At 48.6% G+C, this 21,413-nt stretch overlaps 2 protein-coding genes across 6 annotated transcripts in view; one reads left to right on the forward strand and one right to left on the reverse strand.

Moving 5' to 3' along the window:
* The window catches only part of LOC116945618 (uncharacterized), a 36,887-nt gene extending 29,056 nt beyond the window's left edge, over positions 1–7,831 (forward strand). For all 3 annotated transcript variants that reach the window (XM_032960104.2, XM_032960105.2, XM_032960106.2), the window contains exon 4: positions 574–7,831. In XM_032960104.2, the coding sequence (XP_032815995.2) occupies positions 574–941 (368 nt within the window). In that variant the 3' untranslated portion in view covers positions 942–7,831. The remainder of the gene's footprint in view (positions 1–573) is intronic.
* LOC116945441 (modulator of macroautophagy TMEM150B-like) lies at positions 7,575–20,310 on the reverse strand. Of its 3 annotated transcripts, XM_076069448.1 has the most exons (7): positions 20,100–20,310; positions 17,602–17,676; positions 15,154–15,213; positions 14,399–14,466; positions 12,501–12,628; positions 11,488–11,689; positions 7,575–10,602 (listed from the first exon to the last, which is right to left on the reverse strand). In XM_076069448.1, exons 2-7 carry the CDS (start codon positions 17,661–17,663, stop codon positions 10,367–10,369), a joined length of 756 nt encoding a protein of 251 aa, XP_075925563.1. In that variant the 5' UTR covers positions 17,664–17,676; positions 20,100–20,310; the 3' UTR covers positions 7,575–10,366. The 3 variants fall into 3 exon arrangements, with proteins under 3 accessions (XP_075925563.1, XP_075925564.1, XP_075925565.1); XM_076069449.1 differs by lacking the exon at positions 20,100–20,310 and having other exon boundaries at positions 17,602–17,694; XM_076069450.1 differs by having other exon boundaries at positions 10,492–11,689.
* Positions 20,311–21,413: the final 1,103 nt, after the last annotated feature.

Genomic DNA, 21,413 nt, shown 5'->3' on the forward strand with positions numbered 1-21,413 from the left:
GTAGTAGGTGGAGGCGAAGGCTGAGAAGTGATGGATACGCAAAAGAACAGATGATGCTGTCAGCGAAGTGTAGGGTTGAGGCAATGAAAATCGGGTAGCGATTTTCATTGCCTCAACATAAATCGGGTGTAACTGTTGTAGCGATAGAAGAGTGATGAGGATCGACTTAACCCTTTCCCGCTCCGAGACGTCTGCAAGTTGCAGGGTGGTGTCCCATTCACCGCTGAATCTCGGAACGCGCAAGCGGTTCAGCGTTAATTTGATTTAGAGAGGCGTAGCGCCGTTGTTGTTAAAGACATTGTACTCGCCGCAGAGAACTGTAGCGACACGACCGCACTCTACGATAGCTGGCGCCAGAACTGTGCCACACGCCCTCCCGCATGGCATTGTGGGAGACACAGTACCGCTAAAGTTATTTTATTTTAGTTTTTTATTCCGGTTTCGTTTTGATGATGTACACATACGTCATCGGAACGGGCAAGGATTCAAGAGGGCTGTGCATGTACATCGCCCCCGTCAGAGCCTCACGCACTCCGCGGCCTCTTTTCTGTCCCGCGCACGCGTTCGTCCCAGGCGTCTCGGTGACCTCCATGCCCTCCTACCTCAGCGGCCTCACCTACTGCTCGACGCTGGCCTACTTCAACCTGCTGCGGCCCTACACGGTGGCCTACTACGAGGAGGCCCTGGCGGCGTTCAAGAGGGGGCCCTGCCACGCGCCCGCCCTCGTCTACTACTCGCTGGACGACAGGTTGAGCGACGCCGCCGTGGTGGACGCCACGGTGGACGGCTGGCGCGACCGCGGCCAGGAGGTGTCGTCGGTGTGCTGGGACAAGTCCCGGCACGCGGCGCACATGCGTACGCACGAGAGCGAGTACCTGGCGGCGCTGTACAGCTTCATGGCGGCGCGCGGGGTGCGCCTGCTGGCGCCCGCCAAGTTGTGAGCCGGAGGAGGGAGACGAAAGGGGGGGGTGGGAGATTGCGCGCGAACGAATGGTCAGCGGGATGGTGCGGTTGATCGATTCGGTCGTTTCGACCGCCGGGTTTATTTTTGAATTCGTTCTGAGCGTCCGTTTGATCGTTCGTACGATTGTTTGAGTGCCCGATTGACCAATTCCGCCGTTAGATGGGCAGTTCGATCGGTCGTTTGAGCTGCTCTCTTGTCATTAGTTTTGATCGTGTTCCTGATCACTTGTGTGACATTGATGTTTGATCCTTTTGCTCGGTTGTCATTTGGATGTCATTCGAATCAGCATCGTTCGATCGCTCGATTGTTACAAATCGCTCATTTGATCGTCGTCCATTCGATTTTCTTGATCGTCATTATATAACAAAGCGCGTTCCACGTTATAACGACACGCGTTCCCCGTTGTGCGAAAAGTGTTCCCGAATGGAAGAACCGTGTTACAGTCCAAACGCGTTATAGTGTGAACAGAAACGCGTTAAGCGAGGACTTGCCGTACTTAACACTGATCAGTGCGGGTTGGTACAGGAGTTAAAGATTGGGACGTTGGCCCAGGATGCACTGCTCCCTACTGACAACGAAATCGAAGAGGCGTTTAGAAAAAAAAATTCGCTGGGTCGTTGGTCAAGTCTCAGTCGGTCAGCTACCGCCTCTCCCGGTTGTTCACTTCGTGCATTCATCTCCGAGCAATGGGAAGAACTGCGGTAATGGGGTGACCAGGTCAGCTCGTGGTAGTTATTTTATTGACGACAGATACCCGCATCGGTCAAGAGGTTGAAGCACCAGCCCCCACTTCTAACCCCATGCCAACGGTGGACCTACATTGCACGTTTACCGGACACCTCTCATTTTAATACACCGCATCAACTAAAAGTGGCCTGCCGGCCAAGTGGTTCGGCGGTCAGAGCAGTGAGCTAAGCGCAGTTGAGACCTGAGTTCCGGAGTCTGGGTTTCAGCCGTCCGTGATTAAACCGGGGCCTTCGCGTACAGGTGAGTTTATGGTCGTAGCGCCAGTCACCAATTGCTGCACACGGAAACCCATCACATTATACTTCATTCGATTTGGCACTGCCAACTCCTGAGAATTAAATACACGGGAAACCCTTGCCAATTCACTCAAAGGCATTGTGGGAAAACTCGCGGTTTGGTTCACGGTTCGTAATACGACACCCACCCCCTCTTTTGTTTTATGTTACCCTACATCAACCTAAACATTTGATGTCAAATATATTTTCTTGCGTTAAATATAACTTGTGTGGTCAATGTATAGTGTTTTTTTTCACATTAGTGTACACTTACTGTACGCTACAGGAAAAAAAAACTCGTGCGGCTGAACCTCACTGTCTCCTCACCGGAGGCTGGGAACACCACGTGGCCTGGGGTCCGCGATGGGCCGCTCGCCAGACATGAAGGAGACAACGAGTTTGTTATTCCGCTGCAGCAGCAGCAGCATTGCGAGCAGCGCAGTTACGATGCATGGAGGAATCTCGCGGTCAGTCGCCGATTGGTCGAGCCACAGGGGCGCGATTGGCGAACTACCTCAAGTTTGGCGTAAAGCCGCAATGGCTATAACCCGCGAGAGGGCAGGGTTTGCTGTATATACAAATATTAGTTTGGCTTAACATGCGATGGACGTTCTCTCACAGCAGGGCATGCGCCCCCTAGTGTGTGTGGATGAGACGTTTCTTGAAGGGACATCACTTTCGGTTGTCGCCGTCATGCTGATGTTCAGCTCTCGGATATGTGCGATTCTGTGCTTGTGTTCAATATGACGATGTTCCGACGTTTCACTTGAGGAACTGTAGTCCCCGCTGGGATCGAAACGTCGGACATCGTGCCAAACTACACGCGGTCCGACCCAAAAGCACACCAGAGAGTCTGCGGTGTTAATGGTCCTCAGGAGTCCAGTAGTTCCGTGCAAAAACATATAATCCTGCCGGCCATTCTCTAAACCAGTGTTCTAATTGCAAGGTCCGCAGGCCACTAGCGTCCCCTGGGTGGCCTTTAGTGTGGCCCCTGACATGCGGCCCCCCCCCCACCCCCCGACAGTACACAACAAATGAGAGAACACTCCTTGCATGCGGTGTGACGGCCCTTGCGCTGCTGATCGGCGAAAGTGGCTCCCCGTTTAAAAACGAGTGAAGAACATTGCCCCTGAACACTGAGCGGTGATGCACTCGCTGCTCGCCAAGTGATTCCCACTGATGACCCTGAACCCAGTCGTGGAAAATTGGAGATATTAAAATGTAAGGTCCCAGTGTCTCTACAGAATTCCCACTGGTACGAAAATACTTGAGGGGGAATATCTAACAATGCTGAGTTGTTTTAACGGGGTCCGTGATTGGGAAATTGTGGAGTTTTGAGTAGTGGACAAATCTGTACCTCGTTGAACTATTTCAGGCTGTGGTTACATTTCAGATGATAGCCATTTGTCTATAGACACGCACGCAAAACACTCGGGAGAATTATCCTTTTTCTCTCTTTTTCAAGTTTAATTTACTTCCTTTGACAATGTCAGTTTTATCAGCGTGTTAAGTGTTGTAAAATGTCTTGAGTTTTTTGGACTGTTTATACATTATTGCCGTAACCAGCAGAGTGCAGTTGGCACAAGTGAAGTGTGCAATAATTCCACAGCACTTAGCAATATGCACTGATTGTAACCCGTTTGGCTCGATGGGAGTGTGTACGTTTGTTGCTTTTACACGCACACACGTAGAGAAAAAAATATATTCTTGAACGTTTTTAAGAGCCATTTTTAGTGTACAAATGATGATCAACGTATTTTCTCTAGTTTAACACGTAGGCTTTCGCGACCAATATTATTCATAATAAAGGTTTTTGGGTTAGATCGCGTTTATTTATAAATGTGTCGCAACCCTCCACCACCCGACACGGCCAATCAGCAAAAAAAAAGTGTCACGTTGACAAAAGACAAATAATTCACTACTTCAGCCCACCGGTGTGTTGAAGAGTTAATCCACATTTACAGTTTGAGATTAAAGATATTAAACTTACTCCTGATGATATTCTGGTAAGTTTTGATGTTATTTCTCTATTCACTAAGGTTCCAGTGGACGAATCGCTTAAATTACTTGATACACTAGTAAAGAATACCGGTTTACAAAAAGATATTCCGAAACTTGCTGGCCATTGTTTAAATAACACTTACTTCTTATGGAGAGGGGATTTCTTTAAACAAAAGGAAGGAGCAGCAATGGGTTCTCCTTTATCCCCTGCTATAGCAAATTTGTACATGGAAAACTTTGAAATAAGAGCACTTGCCTCGAGCACATTAAAACCATCCTTTTGGTTTAGGTATGTGGATGACACTTTGGTTGTCTGGCCACATGGTAAAGATACACTTAATGATTTTATAAATCATCTCAATGCACAAAACCCGGCCATCCAGTTCACCATGGAAATGGAGGTGAATAACACACTCCCATTCCTAGATATTTTGCTTGGACATGGCCTAAACGGTAAAATAACACACAGCGTTTACAGAAAGCAAACGCACACTGATGCCTATCTGAATGCAGAATCACATCATCATCCAGCTCAAAAATCCTCTCTTATCAAGACGCTCGTACATCGGGCGAAAACGGTGTCAGATGGTGAGAGTCTAGTGAGAGAGATTAAACACGTTAAAGACGCACTACGACAGAATGGCTACAATAATGCTCAAATTAACAGAGCACTGAATGCCAAATCACGATCACAAAGCAATACTACTGAAAGCGACCAGATTGTTAAAACAATAAAAATTCCATATATCTCAGGAGTAACTGACAAATTAGCCCGCGTTTTGCAAAAGCAAAACATTACAGTAAGATTTGGTACAGTACACAAAATTCAAAAACTAGTATCTTGCACTAAAGACGCATTACCTAAACTATCAACAGAAGGTGTATATCGGATTAATTGTTCATGTGGCAGCTGCTACATTGGGCAGACGGGACGTAACATCAGCGTAAGACTAAAAGAACATCAGAGAAATATTAAATTATCTCAAACACAACTGTCGGCAGTGGCAGAACATGCTTGTCAACAAGGACACTCAATTGATTTTGACAATGTTGCAGTGGTGTGTAAAACTAATTATTACTGGCAAAGACTAATTAGAGAATCCATTGAAATTGAGAGGAACAAGAATAACTTTAATCGCTCTGACAGCTACCGGCTTAGTGCGGCCTGGAAGCGTATTATTAAATAATACACATTACATTTTGATTTAAAGAATTACTAATCTACAACTCATTACTAATCATAACCAATGACTGATTACTAATCGATTATATAATTACATTACCCCCCCCTCCGCCTCTAATCACTGCACCTGATGAGTTAAGTGATGACGTCACCCTGCTGCTCTATATAAAACCGGGAGCAAGCGAGGGCTTTACCATTCTGGCGAATTGCCCGATGATGCTGGAAGTATTTACCAGCGAAACGTCGTACTCAAACTGTAAATGTGGATTAACTCTTCAACACACCGGTGGGCTGAAGTAGTGAATTATTTGTCTTTTGTCAACGTGACACTTTTTTTTTTGCTGATTGGCCGTGTCGGGTGGTGGAGGGTTGCGACACATTTATAAATAAACGCGATCTAACCCAAAAACCTTTATTATGAAGTATTTTCTCTATATAAACTAAAATATTCCTTTCGAAGTGATAATTTTGTCTTGCGGTTTTGTGATGTCGGTGAGACGATGCTGGTTGGGTGGTATTTATTAGACAGGTTGGCAAATTCTCTTTCAGAGCAGTACGGAAAGGTTCTGAGCCATTGATGTTCCCGATGCTTAGTGATACAATTGCTGCTTTTGCTTCGAATTTTGCAAGTAGATGGCTCCGTGGTTCAGTGGCCATCACGCTCGATTTACAATCCAGATGTCACCACTTCGATTTCCCGGCGCGGCAGTTGAGACAGTGGTGCAGGTTTATTCAATCTCCACCCCTCCCCCCGCCTCTGCCCACCATGCTCATTTAAATCCTTTTGTGTTTAGTTTGTTGTCGTCCCCCCGCACCTCCGATTAGCACGATCGGCTGCGTACGGCGCGAAAGAAGTTCTACATACATGCGTACATGTAGCAGCGTAAATGGTTCCGTCACCACGGTAAAGTCCTTCGGCAGGTAGCGTGTGCCAGGGTGAAGCGTGGTCACTTCCTTGTCGAGGCGTGCGGCCAGCGTGGGAGATAAGCCAAAATTTCCTCTAGAGGTGGTGGTGGGGGGGGGGCATTTTCGCAGAAAAGACATCATCAGTGTAAGGGCCGCCACACATTTGAAACCATTGGGGTTTGACAGCAGCACGATGATGTGTGTATTGTCAGGGGCCGCACTAAATGCCACCAGGGGCCGCGCAAGTGGCCCGCGGGCCTTGCGATGAAGAACGCCGCTCTGGAGGCTGCGTCTCACGGAGGCCCTTCAGTGCTGGCAGACCGTGATGGACGCCACATTCGGTAACTCGAACGTCGTGCCATCGTGAACCTTCCGATGCGAGATATCACCGAGCCGAAGGGAATTCACAACCACCGGGTGATGCGGTTCTTATTGCCGCGTATACTTTGAACGGATGATAGGCTCAGGACCCCTTTTGTACCACCGTAGTAATTTTTAAAAATATATATTTTTAAATCTCTCGTACTGCCCTCTTTACGCTTCGCGCAGCAAATTGCGGACGCTGCCGTTGACCGTGTTGCGAGCGCTGCGGCGGGGCGGGGGATAGCTGCGCCCTAATCTGGTGACCGAGATTTGATTCTCGGCATCAGTGGTGAGTCGTGGCTATATCTTGGTCGAAGGCATCCCTGTGCTACGTCGGTCACAGGTGTTGCCTGACCATACTTCACCACACTGGTCAATGTGGGCTGGTAAGGCGTGACGGCGGAGGGGCTGTTTCGGAACGACTAATACACACATCAGTTGCCAGCGATGTTAGTCACGGCCGGAAATTGAATCTGGGTTTCCTGGGTTCACGGCGCAGTGCGCTAACCATTCCAACACCGACCTTTACCCACCTCTATTGACTCAGCCGTAATTGACGGCTCTGTTGCGAAGTAAAAAGCATACAGCAATAGAGATATCCAGGTATTTTTATGGCCACACCACCACCGCCGTGTGTACAGGACTGGCCTTGATAGGTGCTCGCTAACTGCGCGGCTGTTTGCTGCTTACCACAGCAGTTCCCAGGACAAATGCTGATATCGCTCGTCGCTGGTGATGTGTGTGTGCTTTGGGTACATGCACTGTAGCCGTTCTCTCCTGAGCAACGTGTAAATACATTCACGTGGAGAAAATTACATTGAAAATAAAAGATTCAATTGCGTGTTTCGTCCTCATTGGTCGAACACACAATATGTACTCTGTGCGAGCGTTGTACAAAAAAAAAACAAGAAAAATAATGCATGTACTTGTGTAACACTTTCCGGTATTCGCTTGTCCTCAGAAGTGTTGAATTAACGGTAATTAGGTTACCTTTCGAGTTTTGAGTAACCCTTAAATACATTTTCCCGGTATTGTATAGGGCAAGTCCCCAATGGCAACACGACTTTTAAACTAAAAATTCGTTTCCGTTGGATCATCTTTACCCTAGTTATCAAGGCCCCCCGTGTTGTAGATGGGCAGCGCAAATGCATGAACATTTTATTTTTACTTTGCTGGAAAAGCATTGAAAACTGTTAATGATTAAACAAAAGCAACGATTGCAACGATTAAATCTGTTCAAGTATGCATATTCACTGAGAAAAAAAAATGTAAACATTGTTAATGTATTTTCACACGAGACTTCCACCTTTGTGCAATGCGGTCGAGCAATTGCGTCCACAGTTTTCCCTGTTGTGGTTGGCTGCCGTGGATAAATATATTTCATCTCCTAAACGCTTGTGGTCTGGAGTGTAATAATATTTTTTTGTTTAATTATCTAACCGCACTAAGTCTCAAGACTTGTGCAGGAAGGGTTCCTGCATTACAGTATTGGGATGTTTATACCAGTTCCTTTTTGATATCGTATGTATGTTGAACTTCCTTCGCACCGTACGTCGCCAACGGCGCTCATCGGAGGTGCAGAGTGCATTGCCTCCTTTTGGAGGAAGCTGGAAAACCCGGAGAAAAGTCGCCATGCTCACGAGTGGTTAACGCTCAAAAGGTCCACACAGATGGGGTCACAAATCCACCTTTCGGCCCGCGGGTGTTGTAGTAACGAAACACCACGAGTGATGGTGATGTCGTTGGGGTTAGTGATGGTGGCGTTGATGGTTGTCTTGGTTGTTAATGATGGTCATTTTGATGGTGGCGTTGACAGTGTTGGTGATGGTAGGTGGTGTTGATGGTAGGTGGTGTTGGTGGTGACAGTGGTGTTGGTGGGGAGTGGCAGTGTAGCGGTCAGCGCGCTGCGCTACGAACCTGGCAAACCGGGTTCACGGCCAACACCGGTGACGATTATCTGAACTGGTCCTGGGCCTCCCCTAGGTCGACTCAGCCTCAAATTAGTACCTGGTGCTGTGTGTCAACATCGCCACTGGGGAGACAAAGGCGGTCGGGCGTGGTGCTGGCCACCTACCCCCTCGTGTACCGTACCGGCCTTCATAGGTGCTCGCTAACAGCACTTGCCCCTACAGTCTAAGGCTATACGGGGGACTTCGTCTTTGTTGGTGATGGTGGGTGGTGTTGGTGATGGTGAGTGGTGTTGGTGATAGTGGGTGGTGTTGGTGGTGGCAGTGTTGAGCGTCACCTCCACGTATGCAGTGTGGATGTTTTTCCAGGGTCTCCAGTTCCATCTTTAAAAATCCAAATGCTCGTTAATGGAACTGGCTGAGTATTGATACTCGGCCTATGTTTTATGACTTTTTAAATAACATATTACTTTTGATTTAAAGCTTTCATAACTGCAGTAATTCATATTCTTAGCTTTTTCGGTAAAGTCACGTTGAAGGGAAACAATAAAATAATAAAATATATATAAAACAAAAATTCTCACGACGTTTCGACCATAACACAAACGGTCATCATCAGGTTATATATATCTTGATGATGACCGTTTGTGTTATGGTCGAAACGTCGTGAGAAGTTTTATTGTTTTATATATATTTTATTATTTTATTGTTTCCCTTCAACGTGATTTTACCGAAAGAGCTAAGAATATATATTACTTTTATTATTGTTAAATTGTTATTGATTAATACTAAGTAATTTTGATTTAAAGCTTTCGTGACTGCAGTAATTACCGAAAGAGCTAAGAATACTTAGTAATTATCTACAGAAAAGTGCTAATTGTTAATCACCGCTCCCTACATTACAAACAATTCACCCATTGCATAATTGACTTTGCCACCATTGAAGGTAACGATTCTCTTTTTTTATCGGTTATATATATCTTTTAAACGTTGTGGTTGACGTAATATAACTCAAGTTGATCGATTAAAAAGAAAATATTAATTTTAAAAACGCGTACTTGGATGGACACGTCGATATTAATCGACGAATTGATGCTGCATACATCCGTTGGACCAATTACATACAATGAAAAATGGTTGGGAGTTTGAGTCAGCCTATCATCCTTCCGAAGTCGATAAACCTAGTACCGCTTTTTGTGGAAGTCAACTGAGCGTGTCCTATGGATAGACTCGTCTCCGCCAAGGGAATGTCGAATTTTCTTGACAGGTTAGCACCGCCTGCAGTGCTCACTTGAGGACGAAATAACTTTGGATTTTTCATTTTTTTACTTGGAATGTTGCGGCAACCATTTCCTGCGACGATCGTAGGCAACCGCATTGTCTTTCCCCTGATGTACATTCGCTTCATTGCTGAACTTCGATTTCATTCCTTTTTGCTTTTGCCAATTTGATGACCCACGCCTAGCTTGCAAATGAGACTCATCCTGGTCTCTGTTAGTTCTCCGCTGGTTAAAACAGAATCAACTTGGCCACCAATAAAATAAAACGTCGGCAGTTAAAACTATTAAGTATTTTAGTTTTTTTACCAGGTAAGGCCCACTGAGCAATATAGCTCTTTTTCAGAAGCGACCTGGCCACAAATGATAGCTTAAAGAAGTGGCTTATCATGTGGAAATTTACAGTAGCCAAAGAGTCTAATCGCACCCGGAGAAAAATCCACGCGACCACAGGGAGAACACGCAAACTCCAGATATGTAGGCGTCAGGGTCGCTCCACGACCTCCTGTACACCAGGCGATGGAGTTAACATCTCGTCACCGTGACGCGCAGGCGATAGGGTACTGCAGTTCCCATCGTAACATTAGTGCTGACAGGTTCATGCTGCGCACGGCGAGTAAACTCGACGGTACACAACAACAAAAAACCTTGCCCGATCGCCAGTAAACCAGGCGAGGTCGTTAACATTTCGCGGTTGTGTCCAGCGCTCGCCCGCTGCGTCCGTCCGTCTGTTCGTGCGCCCGTCACGCGTTGGGCTTGGGCGGGACGTGCGACAGCGTGATGACCGACACGTTGGGCGTCTCGCGCAGCGACATGCGCGCGCGGGCGGGCGGCTCGCGCAGCTTCACGGAGAGCCCCGAGGAGCGAATCTCGTGGAAGTCGAAGGAGAAAGTGGCGAAGAGGGCGAATATGACCATGGCGAGGATCCACTCGAATATGGCCGCCTCGCTCTTGTGACCCATGAAGTTGAAGGTGAGCACTGGGCGGCGGCGGCGGCCGTGGCGGTCAAGGGATTTCCTCGAATTCCTTCCAAGTGATGTGTCTTCGTCATCATCAATATCAGCAGCAGCAGCAACAGTGCTATCAGTGTGTTTACGTTGAACTTCTTTCACACCGTACGTAGCCAACCGCACTAATCGGAGGAGCGGGGGAAGGGCAACATTCTAAACAGAAACAACAGCAGCACGACCATTTGCAGTATTATTGGTGGCATTGCCATCGTTACCATGCAGCAGCTGCTGTTGGGAGCGCAGTGCTGGTGAATAATCACCACGCTATTGTCACGGTGTTCTAATCATCAATTAGTCCACCTGAGCGAATCATGATCCGAGATTAAAAATCTCGAGGTGGCCTTTGCCACTCTCCACAACCTCGAGCCACAACCCACCACCACAATTGGGATACGCGGAGCGACAAGTTGGCTCTGGGTTCGAATCCAGGGTTTGGATCTCTCTCGGATCCGCAAGCCTGCGATTTAACCGGGTCCTCAAATGCGGTGAGCTGATGATCACGAATGACTGCACACGCAAAATCATCGCATTTAATTTTATCCTGCGTACATAATTTTGCTACATTCCAGCTCTTGCGAATTTGTAAATATCGCTTTTGACTGCCATAGGACGAGCAATTATCACGTAGAGCGGGCGTGAAAGCGCTGCCCCCTTACTGTAAAGACCAGAGGTCTTTTGAAACTTTCTTAACGATTAGCTCTTTGACATCCGCTTCCGTGGGCAAAATTCCTCGAACACTCAAAGTCTGCACTGCTCTGCACGCGATCCGAACGGATGTATTGCCCCACGTAACAAGACGATGGTCGCACAATCGCGATAATAAAAACACGGAAACTTAAAGCCGCCAAGGATACGAAGCACGGCGCTGACGGTGGATGCGGTGCTGCCGAACGCCGTGACGATGATGAGGACGCCGTGGCTGCGCCGTGCCGTTCCGCGGCCGATCCTCGCGGAGTGCAGTCGGAGCGCGAGTGCCGTCTGTATCCAGAAGTAGAGCGTGCCCACACCGAATGCCAGCACGGCGCCCACCAGGTGAGTGTTGATCTCGTTCAGCATCTGCCCCGCGACGTGAGACTCGGTGAGAGGGGAGTAGGAGGAACGGCCCTGACCATCACGGTAATTATATTGATCATTTGAACTTGGAACGATGCCGCGTAATCGCTGGAACGTATTCGCTCGCTCTCGAAGAGAGAGGGGGCAACTTGGAGGTGCGAGGAACTACAGACACCGGCGGGAAGGCAACAGCAGGGGGCTGAGCCCCTCCTAAACTGGTCAAGGTAAAATATTAGTGCGATTTTAAACACCCGTTACTTTCCATGCACACGGGAGGGGGTGAGTGGGCAACAGAACGCACGATCGACAAAAAAAACCAAGAAGCACCGTTCCTCATTCCGTTTCGGGTGTACACGTTTGTTGCAAGCGTGTTCAGGTGACAGGGGTGGACAAGGCGATGGACGTGATGGTGTCTGTTAGGGGCAATAACTACGGAGAGGCAATGCAGCGTCAGGGCGTGGCCAGGGCATGGTCAGGGCGTGGCCAGGGCATGGTCAGGGCGTGGCCAGGGCGTGGTCAGGGCGTGGCCAGGGCGTGGTCAGGGCGTGGCCAGGGCGTGGTCGGGGCGTGGCCAGGGCGTGGCCAAGGCGTGGCCAGGGCATGGCCAGGGCATGTCAAGGCGTGGCCAGAGCGTGGTCATGGCGTGGCCAGGGCGTGGTCATGGCGTGGCCAGGGCGTGGTCAGGGCGTGGCCAGGGCGTGGCCAGGGCACGTCAAGGCGTGGCCAGGGCGTGGTCAGGGCATGGTCAGGGCGTGGCCAAGGCGTGGTCAGGGCGTGGCCAGGGCGTGGTCAGGGCATGGCGAGGGCAGGTCACCTGAAAGTTCCCGACCAGCGAGGCACCCAAGGCACTAATGAGCCCAGCGGCGAGGCTAATTTTGTTGACCCAGGACCGGTCTCCTTGCTCCTCCAGAAACCTGTAGCGCGTCACGGTGATGGAACCCACTGGGGCGGGGAGGGGTCAAAGAGAGAACCGATTCACATTAAGAATGAAATCGCAGTGTTAATTACTTGGCGCGTCACGTGGGACGTGTTTAACAATCATCGTGCGCGTGCAGCGTGAAACGAGTTAATTTGTGTTTGAGCGAGGAGTAAATTGATGAACGCGGAAAGACGTAGCGTGGTCGGTCAAGTCATTTTACATTTTTGTTGACATACTTAGCGCCTTTCTGACACAAATCTTCCACTCTTTGTTTTTTTCGGTAAAGTCACGTATAAATAAGAAATAATAAAATAACTTAATAGCGTACAACGTTTCGGTTGCAAAACAAGCAGCCATCATCAGGTATAGAAGAGCTAAATTTACGAGAGAGGGGAAACACATAACCTCATGTATATACAGACACCCAAGTAGGGGGAACTAACACAGATACAACAGGGGACACAGAGAGAGAAGCATACCAGACAAACAGGGTTTAGCAAAATTTTGGAAACCAAAATCTTCCACTCATCGATCTGGCATAACGTTAACGTTCAACATAAAATCAGAAAATCCCAAACAATGAGATATATTTACATACTATCTATAGTACTCAACTGGAGTTTGGGAAACCCTGCAGGACAATTGATGGGAAGAGCAATCGATGTGCCCGGGTGCACACAACCAGTACAGCACTGATCGCTGCGTTATTTCATGCCGTGAAAATTCAACTAAAATTGATTAAAGCACGGCCTGCCATACCTGAATAATGTGCAGGTGGCGCGCGATTGGCTGCATGGGGCATGCTTTAGCAATTAAATGTGAAGTGGAATACACATACTTGATTTGGGCCTCCTCCAAACCAACACACACACACACACACGGGTATGTATACATACACACACACAAAGATCCTCCGTATAGCCTTAATAGACATTTGAAGCAAGTGCCCTTAGGGAGGACATATGAAGGCCGGCCCGGCGCACGTGTGAGTGGGTGGCCAGCACCACGCCCGACCGCCTTTGTCTCCCCAGTGGCAATGTTTACGCATGGCACAGTACAGTCTATGCAAGACAAAGGCACACACGTGTTTGGCCAAATTCGAGCAGCGTAAACATCTAGGAGGCACCCGCTATGACTGCATGAAGGATTGGAAGTTAAAGTAATTTCTGGCGGTAGGTACATGAAAAGTCCTTTGTCAATCCACTGCTGGATGAGGGCCGACCACACGCCGTGTGGGTGGTGGTGGTGATGATGATGACGGTTATGTGCCCAAACCTCAGTGTGATCCCTGGTCCGCTTGTGTTGGTGATAGCGGGCACAATAGATTTCGGTAGCTTAGACGTACCGTACAACCAATGGCTCTTTTGCTACAATTCCCCACTTGTTGCCCAACACGTGGCATTACGTGGCATTGCAACAAGATGATGTGAACGAGAAAAAAACAAGTTGCGACCCACCGTTGGGGACAATCCGGAACGCACTGGTTAGGTGGGTAGCAGGCCACGTTAACTCTTCAACACACCGGTGGGCTAAAGTAGTGAATTATTTGTCTTTTGTCAACGTGACACTTTTTTGCTGATTGGCCGTGTCGGGTGGTGGAGGGTTACGACACATTTATAAATAACGCGATATAACCCAAAAACCTTTATTATGAATATTATGAGGCCACGTTAACTTGGTCAGCAAATTTTGAGTCTTAGTCGATGACAACCTGCGGATTTAAAAAAAAACAATCTCAAAGTCTGGATTTCAATTGAGTCATTCTCTGAAGACGAAGCTACCAACTCGCTCACCCATCAGCGCGCCGAAGTTGAGTAGCTGTCCGAAGATGCAGCTCTGTGGAGGATACGTTCCGCAGGTACTGCACGCAGGGTCACGCGGGGTCACACGGGGTCATGAATGAATGTAGCCAGGAGACCAGCAGGAGACAGCTCCCACTAGCCAAGCGCTATTGTCATCATCATCCGTCAACAGGCAATGCGGTGTAAATCATGATCCTTTCTAACCATAATAAAATTACTCGGATTTTAAATCTGGGTTTACTCTCCAACACACCGGTGTGCTGTACTAGTAACGAAGTGACATGTTTTGTTTACGTGACAAACCTTACTAATCGGTTGTGTCGGGTTTAACGACACACTTATATTTACGCGAATAAACCCCCCCAAAAAAACCTGAATAAAATGTACATTCCAAAAATGTGTCATTGAAATGTGTAGCGTGCCACACAGTATTCGCTCACACGAGAAGAGAGAACGACTCGGAGGCGCGAGGAAGAACTACAGACGACGTGGGAAGGCAACAGCCACGCGATGAGCCGGCGCCAACCATTGCCCAAGATCTGCAGTACTCTATTTATGAAGATGCTATGGGCCGAGTTTATATGCGGGAGGAAATCGGAGCACGCATGCGAGTGGGAAACACCGTCCCCTACGGATGTAACCGATTGGAGTCCACATGTGCAAATGTGAATCCAACCTTAAGCCACCCAGTGAATTGACACGTGACCCATGTGGTACTTGGTGGTGGGGGGGGGTAATTCAGTTACCTGATGTACGGAAATTCTTCTTCAGGGACCACATGTTTGTTCATCACCGCCAAGCCGTATCTGCGCGTGGGAGACGAACGCGGAGATGAGAAATTGGAATTTAAACGTCAAAAGTCTTTTGCTGCAACGGGTCAATTGTGCACGTATACCGATACACTTTTTATGTGTTTGTGATGGGGGTGTTGCATCGGTCCCTTGACCGCCTCGCAGCGAGCCTTCAATACAATTTTCCCTCGCTATATGCGGGTTTTAATTTGTGCGATTTTTTTCGCGTATAATTACCCTGCTAACCTATTGCTACCATAATAAAAAAAAATCTATATGTTGCGTTTTTGAATGCGGTCGAACGTGGGATAATATTTTGTACTGTGTGCGTGTACTGTGTGTACTGTGTGTGTACTGTCTACTGTGTGTGCACTGTGTCCTGTGTGTGTGTGTACTGTGTGTGCGCCCCCCTAATGGAACATCTTCGCCGGTTAGAAACATTTAGGCTGGCCTGCCTACGATCCATCCTGGGTTTAACCAGACTGGATTGTGTGAGGAGCTCACAAATCCTTGAAAGATTTGGGCAAGGTCCCATCGGTGAGCTCCTCCGGCGGGCAAGGCTGCGATGGCTGGGTCATGTAGCCCACATGCCCAGCCTTCGCATGCCGAAACAGCTTTTGTTCGGCCGGATCGAGGGGGCTAAACGGGCGCGGCACGGGCTAGAGAAGAGATGGAGTGATGTGGTACAGGAGGACGTGGAGCTGAGTGGACTTGCCGATGACTGGTACCAGCGGTGTCAAGATCGGCCTCTGTGGAGGAGGCTCGTGAAGGACGCTGCTACTGGGCAGTTGGAGGTAGTCGCCCTCCAACAACAACGGAGGGCGGAGGAGCGACGCTCACAACAACGAGCGGAGCGCCGGGTGGCTAAAGCACAGTAGGTTGACACAGTAGGGGGCACAGGTGGTGCATCAGCCAGTCATCTCAGTCACTCGACCCGTGGCACCTGGGTCTGCCCCGTGACCTCCTGCCAGCGGGCGTTCGACACTCCACGTGGCCTCAAGGTGCACGTGGCCTGGCACAAGTGTCGTGGTGACGTCACCGCCACTTAGTGGCGAATGGCGGTTGTTGTTGTTGTATGTGTGTGTGTACTGTGTGTGTGTGTGCGCTACTCGGCAGGCAGCCGTCTCCTCGTGCGGTGTCGCTTTGTGCGCCCTTTTTCTTGAAACTCATCAAGCGTGGGAAATCTGTACTTGAGATGACCTCAACGTGCACCTAGCTTTGCACATGAGCCGGCTACTGGTGATCGTAGTGTAAACGACTGATGCAGTTGGTGATGTGGATAGTTTTGGTGTTGCAGGTGGTGATGATAGTGGTGGTCGTGGCGATGATTTGTGGTGGTGGTGTTGTGGTGGTGGAGATGATTTTTTTATGGTGTTGTGGTGGTAGTGTAGATGATTTTTGTTGTGGTGGTGATGGTGTTGTGGTGGTGGTGATGGTGTTGTTGTGTGGTGGTGGTGTTTTGGTGGTGGTGGTGGTGTTGTTGTAGTGGTGGTGTGGTCGTGGTGATGGTGTTGTGGTGGTGGTGATGGTGTTGTTGTATGGGTTGACGCTGTATGCGATATGCACCTCATGTTCCGTTTGCCAGATAGGGGGGGGGGTGCTAATAAATTGTGGAAAGCATGGGCACAAACAGAGGGAGAAACGTGAAGTTGAGTTGTCTTGCTGACGACGGACACCGGCTGTGTACAAGAGTGGCATCTGCGGAGGAGGCTCGTGAAGGACCCTACTGAGCAGTTGAGGCAGTGGCCCTCCAGCAACAACGGAGGGTGGAGGGGTGACACAACAAAGAGCGGACTTCTGGGTGGCGAAAATGAAGCGCAAGGCGGTACAGTGGAGAGCATCGGTGGTGCATCTGCCAGTCCATCTCGGTCCGTGAATCCCTGACACCTGGATATCTACCGTGACCTCATGTCAGCATTGCTACGACGTCGTTTCACGTGGCTTCCAAAGTGCACCGAGCCTCCCACAAGCACGGTGGTGACATCGCCGCCACCTTTTAAACAAATGGATCCTATTGTTTCTAGATTTAAAGCTTTCGTGACTGCAAGGATCCATACTCTTCGGTTCTATTCGGTAAAGTCACGTAGGTAAAAAATAAAACAACAAAAATCACGACGTTTCGGCCACAACACAAGCGGCCTTCATCAGGTGAAGGGATCAGGCTGTCTCGAGGACAGCGCTGGAGTGAAACACAGCCACGCTCAGACCGCGACCTTCGCACGTCGTGATTTTTGTTTTATTTTTTGCCTACGTGACTTTACCGAATAGAGCCAAAGAGTATGGATCCTATTGTTGTTTTTAAGTGGTAATGACGATGGTGGTGTTGGTGGCGGTGTTGATGCTATTGTAATGGTGGGCGATGGTGCTGTAGGTGATGGCGACTGATATGAATAATGCACTTACATGAGCCAGATGCTGCCAGTTGCAAAGAGCCAGAAGAATACTGGAAAGATGACCCAAAACATTGTTCCAGGTCTCCTGTTGGCAAGCAGTGATAATGACACTTTCACATCTCACATTCTCACACGTGGCTGTGTTCAAACACAGATGAAAATGACGTGTTGTCTTTTTGGAGACGACGACGATCATTATTTATTATGATGATGTGATGATAATAATAACGATCGCTTTGGGCCCTATATTCTATCACGAGAACATACGCGGGTTAAAAGGCCGCATTCTGACCGTTCTGACAATTAAGCCAAGCGGGGAAAGACGCGTCCGCTGGACGGGCTTGATGATGGTGATGGTAACAAAATATCGGCCTTGGCATGGAACGCGCCTGAGAGGATGGCACTCCGGACTCAGACCGTCTGTGTGGATGCTGAGCTTCTTTCGCACCACGCTAATCGGAGGTGCCGGGGTTAAGGAGAACAAACTAAAACGCAAAAAAAAGCAGTTCTGAAGAGAATGAGTTTTCAATCTTACGTGATTTTTTTTAAAAAGCGCGTAGCTCCGGTGGCTTCCTAAATTTCGGAAGAGAGAACGTTCCAGACGGCCGCAAAAGCAAATCTGAAAACGCGCGACGGTGCGGTGACCACCGCCTTTTGTTCGATGGTCAGCCCAAGTCCGCCGCTGCCGCCGCTGCTGCTGCTGCTGCGATGAGCGGAGTTCGTATGACGATGGTTTACGTTTGTGGACTTGAGAACCCGGTTCAACCACAGGTCTCACACGTAGCCTACTACTCGGAGGCTCTCTGACACCGCCTTTCTCAACGAGAACGAGAAGTCACCCTAATCTCTGTTTTGCCTGTGATTTTTCGCTCCCCCCCCCCCCCCCCCGTGAAACCAGTACAAACCGAATAAAATCGCATAACCAGTTACCAAGGGCCTTCTAACGCCAAATGTACAATCGGCTATGGGTGCAGGCATTGCCTCCATGGCTCTCAAGAATGGCCATGGCCCACAACCACACGGTAACAAAACGAATGCAGTGTCCTGTTGTCAATCCACTGCTGGATGGAGTGATCCTCGCGCCGCGTCTGTTTCGAGGCAACTCGCCGCTGAAGTTAAGCCCTGGGTGCGTAACGCAGTGCGTTGAACCACGCCACCTTTCCACCTATCTTACCAAACTAACATGAGTTTGAATCCCGAACCCGTCTAACGCCCATGGCCAGTGACATCTCATCCGGTCCGAGGGGGCCCTCCTTCCCTTCACCAATTTGCAAGGACCGGGGAAGGGGGGGGGTGAAGTATTGTCAAACAATCCCCATGACTCAACACTGCATGTGGAGGACTTCATCTAGCAGTGGATTGATTTAATGGCTGTGAATTAAGTTGTGGTCGCTCGTTCTCCGCTGCTGCCCCCAACGTCCGTGTTGTCAACTCCCTGCCACTGTTCAAGTGCGGCCTCCACGCCTTCATCCCCCCCACCCCCTTTGCCTATGGCCAACTGCCTCTGTCTGTGGCTATAGCATTAATATGCCCACTGTTTCTTTGCAACATCTTGGTATATACGTTCACATTGTAGTGTGGAAATTATCCTATTAACTTATTATTGTACCTCCCTCTGGCCTCTCTCTCTCTATGCGCTGTGAAGAAGGCTCATTGCCCGAAACGTCGCCCAGTATATATTTTTATTTTTAAGGCCAATGTGTTTTTGAGGAATGTGAGTTGTTTTTTGCCATCCAAATACATGAACCCCGCCCCGCCTTCACCAAGCAGCACTGACCAGAATGGTGAAGTATGGTCACAAATAAACCAACCCCAAGACCCGCACGGCGTGCGGAAGCCCTCGCCCAGCAGTGCAATGACAAACGATGCGTAGAACGGTTCCATTCGCTTTACTTCTTATCCCGTACTTTTAATATCTTAAGTCTGTTTTTTTTTAAACTCACGTTTGTCCCAAGGCTGGAAAACCAGCGTATCCGGAGAAAGTCCACCACGTAACGCGGTAAAACTCACAACTCTGCACAATATTGATTTTCCCAATGCCTATAACACCTGGTGTTGACATGCAATCTCCCATTCCCAAGTGTTAAGTATAAACTGTAGAGAAACATCGATTCCTGATCATTTTCAACCATGATCAATCCACTGCTGGAATAAAGGCCTTCCGAATTCATGACCTTAAGTCAACGATGCTGCGATGGACTTCAATCCACTTGGATAGCTGCATGCACACGAGCTGGTTTCGTCGCTTCTTCCCTCCAGCGGTTCGACCTCTGCGTCCCCTTAGTTTAATTTACCGTATTTTTTATGCGTAATTCTACTTCTGAGACAATAATGGTAACGCATGTGTGTTGAACTTCTTTCGCACTGCACGTGACCAATCGTGCTAATCGTAGGTGTGCGAAATAATGATGACGATGAACATTGTTAAAAAACAAAAATCCCCCCGTTTCTTCTATTGTACCTCCCAAACAAATACATACACGCACAATTACATCCGATTTAACTCACCTTTTTCAACGGATCTCATAACAGGCAGATTCAATTCGGTTCCAGTCCTGCTGGAATGGATGGGTGGTCGTCCTCACCTCCTCTCTCTCTCTCAAGCCCGGTGCGCGAGTTCGTTCGACCGTCTCGGGTCGTTGCACCACCACCACCACCGCCGCCGCCGCAGGCTGTGTGTGGCTTTGGAGCGACTGAACTTTACACACGGACACACAGGTAAGGGGTGCGCGTTGTTACGTCACGCAGGTGTAGACCGTGGCATACAGTGCCAGGACCCTAAAGTAGAGAAATGCGGCAGAGTAAAAAGAAAATAAGTTGACCCCACGCACCTCCATTCAGGTGGGATAGAAACCCACCGTATGGGGTTTTATTTTGCCACAAATAAACCCCGTTGGGCAATACGTTTTTATTTTCGATGCTAACAAACCAGAGACTCGCGGCGATAGCAACAACAATAACAAAAAAACCATGAACGAAACGATCCCAAAAAACAATTTTCCATTGCCAAGCTCAATTAAATGCACAGACCCAGTGGTGAAATTCCATATTTTTTATGCAGGAATTGGTCCATCCATGTTGGCTTTATGAACAGCGTGGGTATGGTGATGATGATGACGCCTAACTGATGAAGAACGCATGATTTATGGCCTAACTGATGAAGAACGCATGATTTATAGTGCTAACCTACAATGCGTATCACTGATTAGTGATGATGATATCCCATGTACCCAGTCGGACAAAGTTATAGTGCAGAGGTGATTTGTGGAAATGGTGGTGGTAGTGATGATGATAACTGCTTACTAATGTGCGTCACTGGTCAATGATGAAGGTAATGATCAGTGATCAGTAATCGCGCTGATGGTAATTATTATTGTTCCGTGGTGATGCTACTCATTCGGGCGAGTCCATTTCAGACCATCACTCTCCACTGATGCATCGACGTGGTCTGGTATACAACTTGGCTGGCCGGATTTGGAGCGCGGCAAGCTTACCACCAACTAGCACTGACCAAAGTGGTGAAGTATGCTTAATCCCCACCCCCCGTCTCGACCGACACTGCGTGGGGAGGTTGCAGGACCGACTTGGCGAGATTTTCCTAGATAATTGAAATGTATTTTCGCCCGTTGAAGAACCACACATTTCGGAATGCGTCTGCCCAACATTCCACACCTGTGGGTTTTGTTTACAAAATGTGATGATGTTTACTGTGTGGTTCCATTTTTAAGTCGATAGGAATACGATCATGAATGTCCATGGCCTCTCCAGACCTTGTGTGGCTATTCAATAGTTAGTAATGAACTTCAAATCTAGTTAGTAAAT

The sequence above is a fragment of the Petromyzon marinus genome, chromosome 24, assembly GCF_048934315.1.
Source record: "Petromyzon marinus isolate PM22_M1 ecotype Great Lakes invasive population chromosome 24, UKy_Petmar_22M1.pri1.0, whole genome shotgun sequence".
NCBI lineage: Eukaryota > Metazoa > Chordata > Hyperoartia > Petromyzontiformes > Petromyzontidae > Petromyzon > Petromyzon marinus.

What these genes read in the sequence shown, in the direction of transcription:
- LOC116945441 (XM_076069448.1), bottom strand. Translation starts at nt 17,663, where the DNA reads ATGTTTTGGGTCATCTTTCCAGTATTCTTCTGGCTCTTTGCAACTGGC. An exon ending in GAAGAATTTCCGTACATCAG is followed by an intron (nt 14,467 to 15,153) that starts GTAACTGAATTA and finishes CCCTGCGTGCAG; the next exon opens with TACCTGCGGAACGTATCCTC. An exon ending in CAACTTCGGCGCGCTGATGG is followed by an intron (nt 12,629 to 14,398) that starts GTGAGCGAGTTG and finishes TCCCCGCCCCAG; the next exon opens with TGGGTTCCATCACCGTGACG.